This window comes from Hippichthys cyanospilos, chromosome 7 (genome assembly GCF_059441005.1).
Source record: "Hippichthys cyanospilos isolate Australia breed blue-spotted pipefish chromosome 7, RoL_Hcya_1.0, whole genome shotgun sequence".
In the NCBI taxonomy this organism is placed as follows: Eukaryota; Metazoa; Chordata; class Actinopteri; order Syngnathiformes; family Syngnathidae; genus Hippichthys; species Hippichthys cyanospilos.
The window spans coordinates 22,950,798-22,965,790 of record NC_142375.1 but is presented as its reverse complement, the minus strand read 5'-3'; the positions used below and the strand labels follow the sequence as shown (position 1 = coordinate 22,965,790).

At 41.8% G+C, this 14,993-nt stretch overlaps 2 protein-coding genes across 2 annotated transcripts; both read right to left on the bottom strand.

The window, feature by feature from the left end:
• Nucleotides 1-402: 402 nt before the first annotated feature.
• Nucleotides 403-11,930, bottom strand: klhl2 (kelch-like family member 2). Its single transcript, XM_088419916.1, has 15 exons — nucleotides 11,524-11,930; nucleotides 10,167-10,286; nucleotides 9,823-9,929; nucleotides 9,632-9,753; nucleotides 9,121-9,283; nucleotides 8,026-8,135; nucleotides 7,843-7,959; nucleotides 6,445-6,594; nucleotides 6,244-6,361; nucleotides 5,922-6,119; nucleotides 5,031-5,132; nucleotides 3,730-3,858; nucleotides 3,517-3,657; nucleotides 3,254-3,397; nucleotides 403-2,667 (listed from the first exon to the last, which is right to left on the bottom strand). Exons 1-15 carry the CDS (start codon nucleotides 11,589-11,591, stop codon nucleotides 2,639-2,641), a joined length of 1,818 nt encoding a protein of 605 aa, XP_088276042.1. The 5' UTR covers nucleotides 11,592-11,930; the 3' UTR covers nucleotides 403-2,638.
• Nucleotides 11,931-13,138: 1,208 nt separating this feature from the next.
• med28 (mediator complex subunit 28) lies at nucleotides 13,139-14,977 on the bottom strand. Its single transcript, XM_088420500.1, has 4 exons — nucleotides 14,779-14,977; nucleotides 14,522-14,588; nucleotides 14,319-14,431; nucleotides 13,139-14,029 (listed from the first exon to the last, which is right to left on the bottom strand). Exons 1-4 carry the CDS (start codon nucleotides 14,935-14,937, stop codon nucleotides 13,826-13,828), a joined length of 543 nt encoding a protein of 180 aa, XP_088276626.1. The 5' UTR covers nucleotides 14,938-14,977; the 3' UTR covers nucleotides 13,139-13,825.
• Nucleotides 14,978-14,993: the final 16 nt, after the last annotated feature.

Sequence of the window (14,993 nt, the reverse complement as noted above, 5' to 3'; positions counted from 1 at the left end):
AATATTCAACTTAAAGTGTCCTCTTTTTGGGGTCATAATAGAAATGTGGTCCAAAAAAAAAATGAACTAGACAGGTAACGAGTGGTGGCACATGACAAGTTGGGTCCAACCATTCTAGTATGGGGAAGAATCTAGTGTTTTACAAAAATGAATTTGAATAATCCACCGAACATAAAATTTGTTTTATGAACTTACATTTTCCTGAAACAATTAATTCAATGATCGTTTTTATAGGATGTTTACGTTTGTTTCATTTCAAATCTTGAGTACCCCCTGAAGTTCCTTCAAGTACCCCCGAGGGGTAATAGCACCCCATTTTAGAACCACTGTTTTGAAAGTGTATGCCATCTTCTTACAAAAAAAAAAAAAAAAAAACTTGAGAGGCGAAAAAACACAGCACAATCCATTTAAATAGTTTACTGATTTGGCAAAACGTTTTAAAAACAGATCACTGAATGTCATTTCACAGCTTTTCTTTTTTTAATACAAGAAGCATATAATTTAATAATAATAATGCTCTAGAAAACATGTAAATGTGAAACATATCCAAAGTCCATAAGCCTACACGACGAAAAGAATGCGGCAAAAGCAGTCACCAAAGGGGAGGGGGGGGGGGGGGGGGGTGCAAAGAGTTTGGTCACTTTCTGGATTCAGGGAAGATGTAAAACTGGCACATTCATAAAATGTCATGTTACGGGGTTAGTCTGTCAGGGAGATGAGCTCGGGGGGAGCGCATGCAGCGAGCAAACATGGCTGCCGGACAACAGTAAAGCATGTGCGATGCTGAATGTCCCTCTCAAAACAAGAGCTAGCTAGCTAGCTAGCACCCCTTTTTAGGCTGGCACCTGTTTAGCAACCTTCTAAGGCTTTTGGTCTTCATGTTCCTTACAGCAAAAAAAAAAAAAGTCTCTGTCAAACAAATGTATTTTTTTTTGTGTGTGTGTGGGGGGGGGTTATACTTTTTCTTCTTGAGAAAACCATTGCATTTGTAGAGATAAATGGTCATGTCTTAAAGGGACACTGTGTAAGGTTTAGACCGTTTTTCATTAATAAGGAATAAATGATGTTAAATGTTAAAAAATTGCAAATAAATGTGTTCTTAACATCCAACAGTTATGTTTAAATATAATTGTAGGTCTAGTTAGCATTAAATTATATTACAGGGGGGGCAGTTCTCTTGAAGCTGCCATGTTTGTTATAAGTACGGTCAATGGTAAATGCTGCACCAGCCGCACCTCCTGCTGTCCGTAATGAAAAACAATCGAAATCTTACACAGTGTCCCTTGAAGGGGGAAAAAAAAAAAAAAACCCAAACATCAAAATGCCAGAGTTGTTTGAGTGAAAATTTGGATTAAAAAACATTCTAGAGCACCGGTGTCAAACTCAAGGCCCGGGGGCCAGATCCGGCCCGCCACATAATTTCCTGTGGCCCGCAAAACGCTGATTTGATTTATAGTTTCTGTCTAAAATACCAAACTTGCAATTTGTCTTTAACTTTAAAAAATTGGGGGGGTAATTTGGGGGTTGTTTTTACTAATATGAAAGATGTGAATTCTCATCCATGGCACCGTGGCTCAGAGTTTGACACCTTGTTCTAGAGTAACATATTTTTCTGCAAAGTCCTTTTATTTTTGCATACTATTGGAAAACCTTTGAGGCACAATTTTATTTATTGTGAAAAAATGTTTGTCTAGGGTTAGAGTTGGAAAAAAAACATTATTGTAGCAAATTTGGGGGAGGTTGATTTATTCCTCAGAAAAAAGCAAATTTTCATTTAAACAAGACAAGTAAAAAATCTTTAAAAAGTTATGAGGTGAAGTTGTAAAAAAATTGAGGGACATTTTGAGGGGAAAAAAAAAAGCCAATTGGTGTTTTTTTTGGTGTTTTTTTTTCTTTTTTCTCGAGAAACAAAATGACAGAAAAAGTCCTATTTTTGGTGGGAGGGGAAAAAGTTGTATATCAAACCGGCAACGTTAATATTGGTCCCCGACTAACTGCTCTGTTTCGTCCCCGTGTCCATGAAGGGTGCTAAATGCGTTGCGAAAATGAATTAGGAAGCGACCAACTGTCTAACATTCTTGAATGCGCTAAAAAAAGATGAATGCACGCACATTGCATTCATGCAGCCTTAGACTCCAAATGCACACAAACAAACGCGCACACACAAACAGGCTCACAAGCAACAAGGAACCTTCGAAGGCAAGCGCACAAATACAAACACACACGTCAGCGATGAGAAGATTTTTATAGTCCCACTTCAAGCGTAGCAGCCTTCCATCTAACAAACGTTAGCACGTTTAGTAGCTTCATGTCAGTAGTCTTTTGCAGCAGTCCGGCCGCTGTCGCCCCCTGCTGACCAAGCCGGGTCGGGTCGCCCGTCCACCCGCTCGAGTCGGGATTAAAACACAGGTTCAAAACCGTCCCGATGCTTTTGTTAAGTGCGAAAGAAAGAAAAAAAAAAAAAAAGAAATCTTCGCGGTCGCCGACACGATCACCTTTGTCGTCGTGGCCTTCGTCTTGCGACCGGCCGACGTGAGTGACCAACGTGCAAACGTCGCGCGAGACAACGGCAGATCTCACGGGAGAATTCGGCAGGATGCAACTTCTGCTTCTAATCAGCGGCAGGCGGCGCCAGCGGTCATAAGGGCTTGTCGATCACTGTCACGCCTGCGGATTCAAACGAGTCCAAAATTTACAAAAATACTTTTCAAAAGGAAATTTTGACCGTGACGCCGACCAATAGCAGACCAGCGTTGTAGTGACATAAGAGGTGAAGCGTGTATAGACGTATGAGCGCGCACGCAAGCTGACCACCATATTGGCGGTGTCATAAGCTGAAAGAAATGACGTAAAGAGGGGAGAAAAAAAACCCGCCGCGCTCCAAGTAGGAAAGTGAAAAAAAACGCAAGGCAGGGACGTCGTAAACCGGGGGTCCACTGTATTTAGAATGCAATTTTATGATTTTCGGGTAAAAATTTGGACTAGTCTTTGCAACCTGCATTTTCTAATAACCTTTTGGAATAAAACCTATTTCTCATTTTCAACAAATTTTTGAACCTGCTATGCTCCTCGATTTTGAACATTATTATTGTTGGAAATTACAGTAGTACTTGGAAAGTACTTATTTCGACTTGGTACCCTGTGTGAAAACTGGTAACCAATGTTTTACACAAAGTAAAAAAGTGTATTTTGGAGAAAAAAAAAAAAGTGATTGCAGCCCCTTTGTGTGTGATGTTTTTAAGGTCCAACCCACCTGCATAACTGCGTCCTGTGCTCATGCAGCTGGGCAGCAGCGTCCACTTGTCCGAGCCGGGGTTGTAGAACTCCACCGACGCCAAATTGCAGCTGCCGTCGTCGCCGCCCACCACGTACAGCAGATTGTTGACGGAGCACACGCCTGAAACGGACACGCCGCTTGAGATTTTTGCAAGGGAAAAAAAAACATATCCTGCAAATAATTAGCAATTTTTTTCCTTTTTTTCCCCCCTCTTTTTTACTGTATAATGAATGTGCCACCTGCATTCCGGCGACACATGTTCATGTCGGCCACCTGCCGCCAGCTATTGGAGGCCGGGTCAAACACTTCGCAGCTCTTCCTCACCAAGGGGCCGTCATGGCCGCCCACGGCGTACAGCAAACCCTTCAGCACGCCCACGCCTGGTACAGAAGGGAAATTAAACGACTGAAAGGCAAATTACCGTAAGCGGGAGGGAAAGAGGAAACAGCCACCTGCGCCGCTGCGTCGCGTGCCCATCTCGGCGATGTAACTCCACGTGTTGCTTTTGGGGTTGTAGGCCTCCACGGTGCTCAGGCATTGCCTGGTGGCGCCGTCGTAACCACCAACGGCATACAGGACCCCTGACAAACACAAAAATATACAATCGTTTGCTATACAAAATCATTTTATATACGTATACTGTACAGTGGTACTCTTGTAACAAAAAAAAATTCAGCTTACGAAACGCCTCGGCGGGAAAATATTGTCTCGAATAACGAGAGAATTCAAGATACGAAAGGCGACATTGTTGCCTTATAATATGAGAAACGAGACACGAGCGCTGGCGCCAACGTGACTGTCGTCTAATACGTTATCACAACCAGTCATGTCTACCGTATTTGTTAGACTTTGTGATCCGTTTTTATCATTTGTTAATATACCGGTTTGCCCGTTTCATCCCCACTCCCCACTAACAATTTACACCTCAGAGCTAACAAACATCATATTGACATTAGCTTCGGCTAACATTGTACATATTCACATGACAACGCACACTTAACATATCACTTTGGGTTGTCGCGTCTGACGTTCGCGCTGTTAGCACGTCGTTAGCACTTTAGCAATGACATCACACAAGAAGCACTTTGCATAACCCCAAACTAAACTTAATTAAACTTACACGCTCAAAATAATAAAACAAAGTAATACTAAATATTATTATTATTATTATGGAGTTAATGAGTAAATGATCACTGGAAATATTAAATAAAAACATACAACTTAAACGTCCTAAAAAGGTGTCTCTCTCTGCACTCATCACCAGCACACCAGCACCATCTCAAGGCAAACAAGTGAACTGCATTCAGTTTGTCAACTGCCACGATTATTATGATTCATTTAAAAGGTTTAGGAGCCTTTTTTTAAATTATTATTCTTTACATGATATAGTTTGACTATTATGCACTAATGTAATTCCAATATGTATTCTATATGTATCCGTTCTAGGAGCATTTTCGGGGGCTTGGAACGGATTAGGCTATTTACATGTAAAAAGCGGCTGAAAGATTTACGTTACAAAACTACTTCAGGAACGAATGATTTTTTTAAGTAGTAGGCCCACTGTATTCCTTCAAACTCGTCAAAAGTGTTTTGCATCGCATCTTCGCATTACGCTTGGATAGTTTGTCTAAGTTTTACGCTTTGGAAATGGGCAATAGTAGGCTTAAGGAAGCATTTGTCTTGTTTTTCTACTTAAGTGCTGCTTGTTAAATTTTACATTGCAACTTGATAAACTTTGTGAGTGAATACTTACCATTAACAACACCCACTCCCACGCTGCTACGTCGCGTGCTCATGGGCAGCACGTGGAACCACTCATCTGTCTTGGTGTTGTACGCCTCAACGGTGGACAGACCTGCCAAGATGCACGGCAACAATTCTTGTTGTATTATTGTATATTATTGAATTATTGTTGTATTATTATTGTGTTATTACTATTACTGTTTTTTTGTTTTGTTTTATTGCCTACTTTATTATTTGCTCGATTGTGGAATGTAGTCTGGTCGAGGAAGTGAACAGAATAAGAATTTTATTGTGTAGTATTACGACGCATATGACATTAAAACTCTTGAATATTACTCGTAAATGATCTTATGTTTTCTTAGGGTATAACTGCAAATTACACCGTGTAAAATTGATTTTTCAGGAATAGAATGGCGTGATGTAATTGTAAAAATCAGTTTGAAACAAGTTAAATATTTGCATTCAAAATATCTACAAACTGTATTTGAAAACCCAACTCAAATATTTAGAAATTACGTTTTTTTTTAACTTCTATTTTAGTTAAAGAGTAAATACAGAGTAAAAAGTAAATACTGTGATAAAGTCGAGTCTATTGATCTGTTAGTATCCCTGTAAATAGCTAAAATCAATATTTTTAAAAAGTGGGGAACAAATTCCATTCCATTTACATTTAATGTAGTTTAAAAACATCCGAATTGAGCATTTTCAGGTGTAGACAACAAAAAATGTCAAGCCTGTTGAATTCCAGTATTTTAAATCAAGTTGTTCTTCATAAGTATTGAAAAAAATATCTTTTTTTGGCAAACTAAAAAGAAAAAGGCGGTGGCCATGAACTACCAATAGCCCCGAATTGCTTCTGCTCCCCCTTGCACACAAAGCTGACGTAAAAATGAGACCGTGCCTGTGCTTCCGTCAAAGCCTCCAACGGCATACAAAAGTCCGTTGAGAACAGCGGCCCCTAGCGTGGATCGTCGGTCTTGCATGCTGCTGACGCTGGTCCAGCGGTCCATCACGGGGTCGTAGCAATCCACTGCACGCACGCGCAGGGAACCGTTGAAGCCCCCCACGGCATACACGCACGTGCCTACGTACACAACACCTGGAGGATACGCAACCCAAACAGAAGTCCCTGTGAACACCTCATTTGAATGTGTTTTTAACGTAATAGCGTCAACGGAACAAATTTCTTCCCGTTCGTGGCGCGAGCTCGTTTAGCTTCATACCAGCCCTGCAGCGACGGGTCGGCAGCTCGGCCACCTGGTACCAGCGCTGCTCCTCAAAGTCGTAACACTCGACGCTGCGGATGGCCTTGGGCGCCTGGCCGCCGACCACCACCATCACCTGAACGCAAGCGGCGGGCGGCGTGAGGACCTTTGTTTCCTTTCCCCGGACGTGAGCGCCCGAGCGACCGGTTGACTCCATACCTTGGGGCAGCAAGCGGGCGTTCGCATACGCGTGCGCGCCGTCTTCATCAGCGCCCGCTGCTCAGCGGGCAGCAAGTGATACTTCATGGCCTCGATCAGGTAGTCCTTACACGCGCTGCTGTTCTTGATGAGAGACTCCTCCTCCACGCGCTGACGTCATAAAGAGGGCGACCAATCGGCTGATATCTTGAATTAAAGCCCGGTACCGGCTCTGTCCGGAAACTGGATAGCGGTACTCGCCCCTCCCGAATTCAAGCGCGCAAAGTTTAGAAGGTTTAGAATTAATGCGTGCCATCACAATATTAATTCAAACAAAAAATATGTTTTTTTTTCTGGAAGGCGCAATGGATTCTCAGTGCAATTATGCTGTAAATAAATATTTTCATTCACAAAAAATAAAATGAGCAGCACCATACAAGTTGCTTCATGTTCCAATTAATGTACTCATAATTCGAAAGGAACCTCGTTTTGTTCCTGAGACCAACGTCCGACACATGGAGGTATATTTGAATGTGGACAATACATTTGTTCTTGAGATACCCGAGGGGTTCACGTACCCCCATTTGATAAGCGATGACTTAGACCACAGGTGTGGAACTCCAGTCCTCGAGGGCCAGTATCCTACATGTTTTCAAACCCTTTCCCTCAAAAACACCTGATTCAAATGATTGGGATCCTTTTGAAGCTCCTGCAGAGCTTGCTAATGAGCTAATCATTTGAATCAGTTGTGTTGGGGAAAGAAAACCGGAAAACATGCAGGATAGCGGCCCTCGAGGACTGGAGTTTGACACCTATGACTTAGACCAGGGGTGTCGAGCTCATATTTATCAGGGGCCGCATTGTAGTTGAAATTTTTGTCAGAGTGCCGGTATAATTGTTAAATCAAATCAATTTTAGGTGTGTTTGTCACACTTCTAACTAGTTTTTGAAATAAGAGCTCGGTAAAAACTGTTCAGAGATATTGGGAACAAAAACTGCTTGTTATTTTTACCCCCAAATTTTTAAATGTTGAGGACAACTTGCAAATTTAGTAATTTAACCAGAAATTTGAAGTTTGCCCAGGATTTCGCGGGCCACATAAATTGATGTGGCGGGCCGGATCTGGCCCCCGGGCCTTGAGTTTGACACCTATGACTTAGACGATTATGGATTTGAGTTCACGAAATACAACACGGGAACAATAACAACATTGCTCACTATGCCACGCCCCTAAAACCACACATACTATATTCCGTCCGGCAACTACACTTTGCAAAATGTTTATTTGGTGCCAATCCCTTTGCCCAGTAGCATTTTAACGCTGCATCTCAAAATCTTCAAAACTAACGAAATTTAACATTAACCACACTGTTGCGAATTGTTGCAAGTGTAAAAAGAAATGAACTAGTGAGTTTCTACCTGCACTAAGTATTCTCTGGTGAGCAGTGGCAGGCGTACGTGCTCCATAAGGTGGGCCAAGTGTTCCTGGCGCACGTCTTTGTCGTGGTTGACCCACGCGATGACCGATTCAAAGACCTGGACATTCACAACAATATCAGGAAGGTCGCCCGACCGACGTGCGCGCGTGCGGCGTGTGTTTACCTTCTCCTCGGTGGGAATGGTGAGTTTGTCGCTGGCGATGAGGCTGGAAACCTGCTCCATGCCAAGATTGAGGAACTCCTCGCTGCCGACCACCTCTGTGAAGTGTTGCTCTGAAACAAAAATAGATTTTCACCAAGAGAGGACAAAAAAAAAAAAAAAGGCGTCCCTTACTAAATCAACGTTCACCCATTACATACGTTACATAACAACACAGCTGTGAGTGCCTTTTTCTTTTCTTTTTTTTTTAAATTGAACATTGCTAGACAATCTGGTGTGGGCTAAATTTGACACCTATGGGGTGTACCTCTCAACCTCCCGTTTGCAAGCATTTAGGAGGGACGGCAGCGCGGCATATTGAAAGAGCACATGTTTTGACAATCCATGCAATATTTTCGCCTCCTATTTTGTATGCTTTTCCATCAGAAACATCAAAAAGCTTGGATCCAAATTTCCCCCAGGGGTTAATAAAGGCATGGAAAATAAAACATTTTTTAAACCCATTCAAACATTTTTTGACAAAATAATCAAAAGATTACCGTATTTTCCGATATATAAGGCACACCGGATTATAAGGCACACCCTCAATTAATGACATATTTTTAAACTTTTTCCACATATAAGGCGCACCGGATTATAAGGCGCACCCTCAATTAATGACATATTTTAAAACCTTTTCAATCACATTATAGTAATACTCAAAGTAGTAACAATAATAATTCAAATAACTCTAAACTCTCAATAGCGTAACAACTCAATGTCAATATGAGCAACCTTGTTCAACTGTCAACACACAAAAGAAACAGCTAAAGCTTACTTTATCACTTCATTCCCCATCTACCAATCCCAATCTCAAAAGTGATCCATATATAAGGCGCACCTGATTATAAGGCGCACCATCAGCTTTAAAAAAAAAAAAAAAATAATAATAATAATTAAGGCTTTTAGGTGCGCCTTATAGTGCGGAAAATACGATAATTAACCATTAAAATTTGCTTAGGGAGCTTGTTTTGGGTTTGTTTTGTTTTTGTGACTTTTTCGAACATGAAAAAAAAGCTACACCAAGAAAGCGTCATGCCACACAGGCAGGCGACTGACCTGCGTAGGAGTTGGCCTGCGTGAGAAGTTGCGAGCAGGCGTGCAGGTCAGCGAAGGCCCGTATGCCCAAGCAGTTGGACGGGTGCAGCTGCGAGCCGAGGAAGTCGCAGCAAGCCTTCTTCACCTCGTTCAGCTGGAGCAGACCCGCGGCCGGCAGCAAAGCCTGACGAGCACACAAGCGGTCCGCTCTCGCTAGAACACGGATCGTCTTCATTTCGACGCAAGCCTTTTGATCGGTCGTTAACGGGACGACGTGTAAGTGTTAGATCGTTTTTAACTACGGACAGCAGGTGATGCATTTACCATTGTCCGTGGCTATAACAGACATGGCAGCTTTATTTATTTATATATATATATATATATATATATATATATATATATATATATATATATATTTTTTTTTTATATATATATATATATATATATATATATATATATATATATATATATATATATATATATATATATATATATATAATTATGACTCACTGTGTTGTTTTTTTCATGTTACCTGCACATTCTCCTCTGTGACTTGTATCTCTGCAGTGTAGATGTAGTCCACCAGGAGTCCCAGAGTCCACCCGTCCATCTCCTTGATCCTCACGCGCTTGGCTCGGCTCTCGGCCATCTCCCCTGTTGAACGCAAACCTTTCGGTTTCCCGTACTAAATTGTGCAAGGTTGCAAAAAGAAGGGGAGGGCACCTGTGAACATGGCGTGGAAGTACGGACTCCCGGCGGCCAGGACCACGCGGTGGGCGGCGATCTCCACATCCTCCGCTACGATGGTGACGTCACACAACAAGCTTTGACTGTGGGTGAAGATGTAAAAAGTGGACACGCTCCAAGTTTCCGTGACGTATTAAAATAAAAACAACTTTTTTGCACCAATGTGACCCATAACCTGTACAACTTGGGGACGTTTCATTTTTTAAGTCAAGAATTAAATAAAGAGCTGAGAAGTGTGCACACTCTTGCGTAACTTGGCTATGACTAGGTTCTCGTTTAAACAAGGACTAATATGGACCGGAAAGCGATTTGGTCGGTACCTGCGCAGCTCGTTCATGACTTTGAAGGCCTTCCTCATGTGTCGAGGGTTGAGCGTGACCGCACCTTGTCTCTCCGCGCCGTCCTCTTTGTCCAGAGCGTGCGGACAAAGCCTTGTGCAACTGTTTCACGCACACACACAAAAACGCATTGCAAGACACGCCAAGTCCGATGAGTCGCTCCACAATGTTGTGTTTACGTCTGACGGGAAGTTTCTTCTTCTTTCCTTTTCTCTACATTTAATGAATGGACACTCACATAGAAAATAATCATCGCAATTATTTTGGATTGAATTATTTTCAACAAGATGTGTTTTAAATGGAAAGTTAAGCTTTAAATGCATGGAATGAATTACAATAAAAAGACCAAGGTTTAAGAATTGTACCAATAATATGAAATGACATTCAACGGTTCATTACAATCTGGCTTTTCACAATAATGAAATTGAATGACCTCAATCAATCAATCAATCAATTTTTATTTGTATAGCCCTGAATCACCCAAGTCTCAAAGGGCTTCACAGATGAAAAGAGGTCACGTCGAAAAAAGAAGTCATGCGGAGACATCTTTTCGATGTAAGGTACACAACAGCATCCCCTGTCAAAGCTCCCAGAAGGGGAAGGAAAAACTCAAAAACCCCAAATTGGGGAAAATTTACTGAACATACAAAATGTTTTATGAACTTATACTTTCCTGAAACATTTCATTAATTCAATAAATATTTTTAAGGGATTATTGCATGTTTGTTTATTTAAAATCTCGAGTACTCCCATTGGAGAGCCACTGTACTAGATGAATAACGCTGCCTTGTTTTGTCTAGTTTTGCACAAATAATGGCTTCCGCCTACTGCAGTTTAACGAATAATGGCCACTAAATGAGGAAATATAATAATAGTGGACAACGTAAAGCATTTAGGAACCACATAAAATTCACAATAGCTACTTCATCCCTGAAAATAATCCCTAAAACTTTCATGCTTTGGACTCGTCCAGTCTTTCTGTGTGTCTTTTGCAAGCTGCAAATGTGCGCGCATGAATAATGCGAGAGTAAAAATAGTAATATAGAATTATAAAAACAAGAATAGCGAGAAAGCAAGAGGCTACTTGCAAGCGCTAATTGAAAGGCTGTTGAAGCGCTCAACACATGGCACACCCACGCAACTAAACCACGAAAAAAAAGGAAAGAAAAATCACAGTAATATGAAAATATGACAACGTCGTCGTGCTAATGCGGGTTTTCAACGCCCCCCCCCTCCCCCCTCACACACCGCATGTCTAATGCGGCACCATCCGTCACACTGGAAACGTCAACACACAACCCACATTGTTATTTCTCCCGACGGTTCCATTTCGACTCACAGTGGATGCGTGTCCATGACTCCGCTTGTATTCAACGGCAGCACACTTGGCCCAGCGGCATGCACCATTCCATACCCGCGCGGTGTCTTCGTTCGTCCTCCTGCTCGGTCGCGGGTGTGGTGGCAACACCGGAGACCGACCGCGGTGACTCGGAGCGGACGCGGATGCTGAGTCGAGCCGGCGAGCCTGGGAGGAGGACGGAGCTGTCTGTTAGCTTCTAGCTAACCACTTATGACAAGGGGAGCGGAAGGCTAAGAAGTGAAGATTTTGAACAACGTTTCCCCGCGTGTGCCTCCTCGTTGCTGGGTGTGTTAATGTGATAGAAAACGGACGAAGCTACATGTTATTTCCACCCTTCATTCTCTCCGCTGCTGTAGACGCACAGCCAAGGAGACGTGTCCGCAAAGAGGGTCCTTGAAGGCTACAAGGAGTCGCCCAAGGAGATCGCAGCGCCACCTAGAGGTGGAGGACCGCCTACATGCTTGGTTATTTCCGGGCCACTGTATTCGAACAAAGTTGGAATACAGTACTCTGTGGAAAAAAAACAACCAAGTTATAAGTTGCAATATTTGTCCATTTTTATTTAGTCGGGAAAATAAAATATAATACTGTACAACAAAACTGTAGTTTTCAAAGAATTTATGTCACAATAATTGGGAAATAATATATTGGGATAAATCATGTATTAAAATATTAATTACGAAATAAAACTTAAATATTAAAAAAATAACAGAATTTTACTATAATCAGTAATATTCAAATAAGGGGAAGTCAATGCTAAAGTTTTCCTGACCGTAATATGTTTTATACGCCCCCGGAAGTCTTGACACGTTATTATTGCGTTTGCAAAAAGTTTGGATTTTTTATCACTGGCTGGTGCCTGAAATTACATCATCGTTACTATCGCTGGTAAGCATTTGATTAAGATTTAATAAGAACGTCATAATTATAAAAATCTGTTATTTTAGATGATTGGACACAAACAATTTGAAATATTATGAGCAAAAATATTTTATGAGAATAAAATTGCATATATATATATATATATATATATATATATATATATATATATATATATATATATATATATATATAGTGTACGCGTACATCTGAATAAGACATACACGTCGTATTGACGTGGGAGTCAAAATTAACTGTAATGTTCCATAAAGAAAATTGTGGGCAGTTGGATGGATCAAAACACAAGCTTGAGCTCAGAGTCATTTTACTCACACATCAACTCCCGTTGCTGATTAAAAACACTCAAGTTCGGTTTCATGTGAAGATGAGCTCAGTCAGAAGAGGCTTTTTTTTTTCATCCTCTCGTCCATCTGTGAGGAGCACAAACTGAAACAGACGATAACTGTGAAGACGACCGGGACAAGTCTGTCGTGGTGTGAAGTCACCCAACGCATCTGAGGTATCATTTCAGGAGAGAAAAAAAAAACACTCAGCTTCTGTCGGCGTTATCATGGGCTCACTCAGACATGGCAGACGTTTGGAGCGAGGTACACTGCAGAAACTGACCTTTAAATCTCCCTCTTAAATACATTCACATGTGCTTGTATTACAAGATAAATGATTACGTGTACAGACAGCAAGGAAGAATCACAAAAAAAGAAAACTATTTATTGCCAGCAACTGCCACCAGTGATACAATATCCAAACATATCCTGCAGATGGCAGTGTTGCAATATTACCAATCGGAATCCAACTACTACTGTACTGTAAATTGTTTTGTTTTTTTTCCTTCGAATAATCCTCAATACTGTATCTCCATGTTCTTGTTCAAGGGGGTCATGAGCCACTTGGCATCAATTCAAGCTAAATCATAAACAGCCAAAAGTCAACCAGCGTTGAAAATTTTGGTTGGCATCAGTCAAAACTTTGGAAACACATTAAGACGCCAATCTACTAATCCCTTGAAGATGCACCGTTGGTAACTGAAAAGTCTTATCGGACCGTCATCCACATCATAAAGCTGGTTGAGAAAATCCCATGAACTGCAAAGCTTTTAATGCAATGACATGTTATTTGTTTATCAAAAAACGTCAATATATCTTCACATTGAATTAAGGATATTTTCAAACAATAACAAAAAAAATCTGCAATTAGCAGGTGTTTGCAAACATCTGACTGGCACGGTGCATCTTTTAATGGATTTTCATCATCGCACGTTTAACAAACAGTCTTCACCTTGCATGATTTGTCCTTGGCAGAGTCAATAACACATACAGCAAATCTCCACCTCTGTGTAGTCCGTCAATCCCGCAGACTGATTTGACTCATGCGAGGGGTCCAGTTAATTTGGCTTCAAAGGGGCAGGAGGCAAGCTGGCCGAGGCCTGCTCCAGGAAAGCCAGGGGTCCGGGCGGCGGCAGGTCGCTGGGCTTGCGGTGCTGCACGCTGACGTCCTCCAGCACCTGCTGCCAGTGGTGCAGCTTGGTCAAGTGCTTCTGCACCAGCATTTCCTTCCTCTGGAGCTCGTTGCGCAACTCGGACACATCCTGGACGCCGCAGCAAAAGCGAAAACGTTTGAAGTCTGACAGCAAACCGCAAGCAGTTCATTTAATATGAAATATTTGATAGAAAACATCCGGGTATTAATTTTGTCCACTTGAGATCGCCATCTTCGCGTTGAGCATTGTTTAGTGTTAGAAAAGTATAAAACATCATGTATAAACTGAGTACTGTACAGTATGTATGTGAGCGTATGTATGTGTATGCATCTGTGTGTCTATGCATTAACAGAAAATGTCACGTTAGATGAAGCAGATATGAATTATAATACATTACCTCTTTGACCACCTGCTCTGGTTTTTGCACGGAAAGCTGAAGCCTCTTCTGCAAAAAGAAGCACTCCGTCTGCCGGGCAACATCTAGGAACTTTTGGATGCACTGGTCCACGCCTGGAACAATCAAAAACTAAAAGTTTTAAATCTCTAATATTCACAGATAAAAGATTAATGTTACACAGAAATAAAGATGCGTTCACCAACCGGTCCGGATTTCTTCCTGGTCAGTTCCGTTCACGTAATCTTGGCTAACCAACGAAGCGAAGCACGCCTAATAAAAAATACAGAGAAAGCTTTTATATTGTTATTTTGAGGTAAACGAAATGAATTGGCCAATCTGTGAAGCTGCGTAACAAAAAATAGTTAATTAAGGTTGATAAAAATGCAGCTTTAAAAAATAAATAAATAACAGGTAGCACTCCGGCTAGCTTTTCTCTAGCTTGAATTCTCGAGCATCCCACCTCGAACGAAGCTTCCAGTTCGTCCACCAGAGTGTTGCTTCCCTGGCTTCGGTTTCCCGGAACAGGAAAACCAGGTTGTCCCGGGACACCCGCGCCGGGAATAGGATGAGCGGTTGGCGGCTGCTGTCCTGGAAACATACCGCTCACGGTCGACGCCATTGCCAGCAGCCCACGACAGTTCCGGATTCGAAGTGCGCATGCGCCAATACGACTTC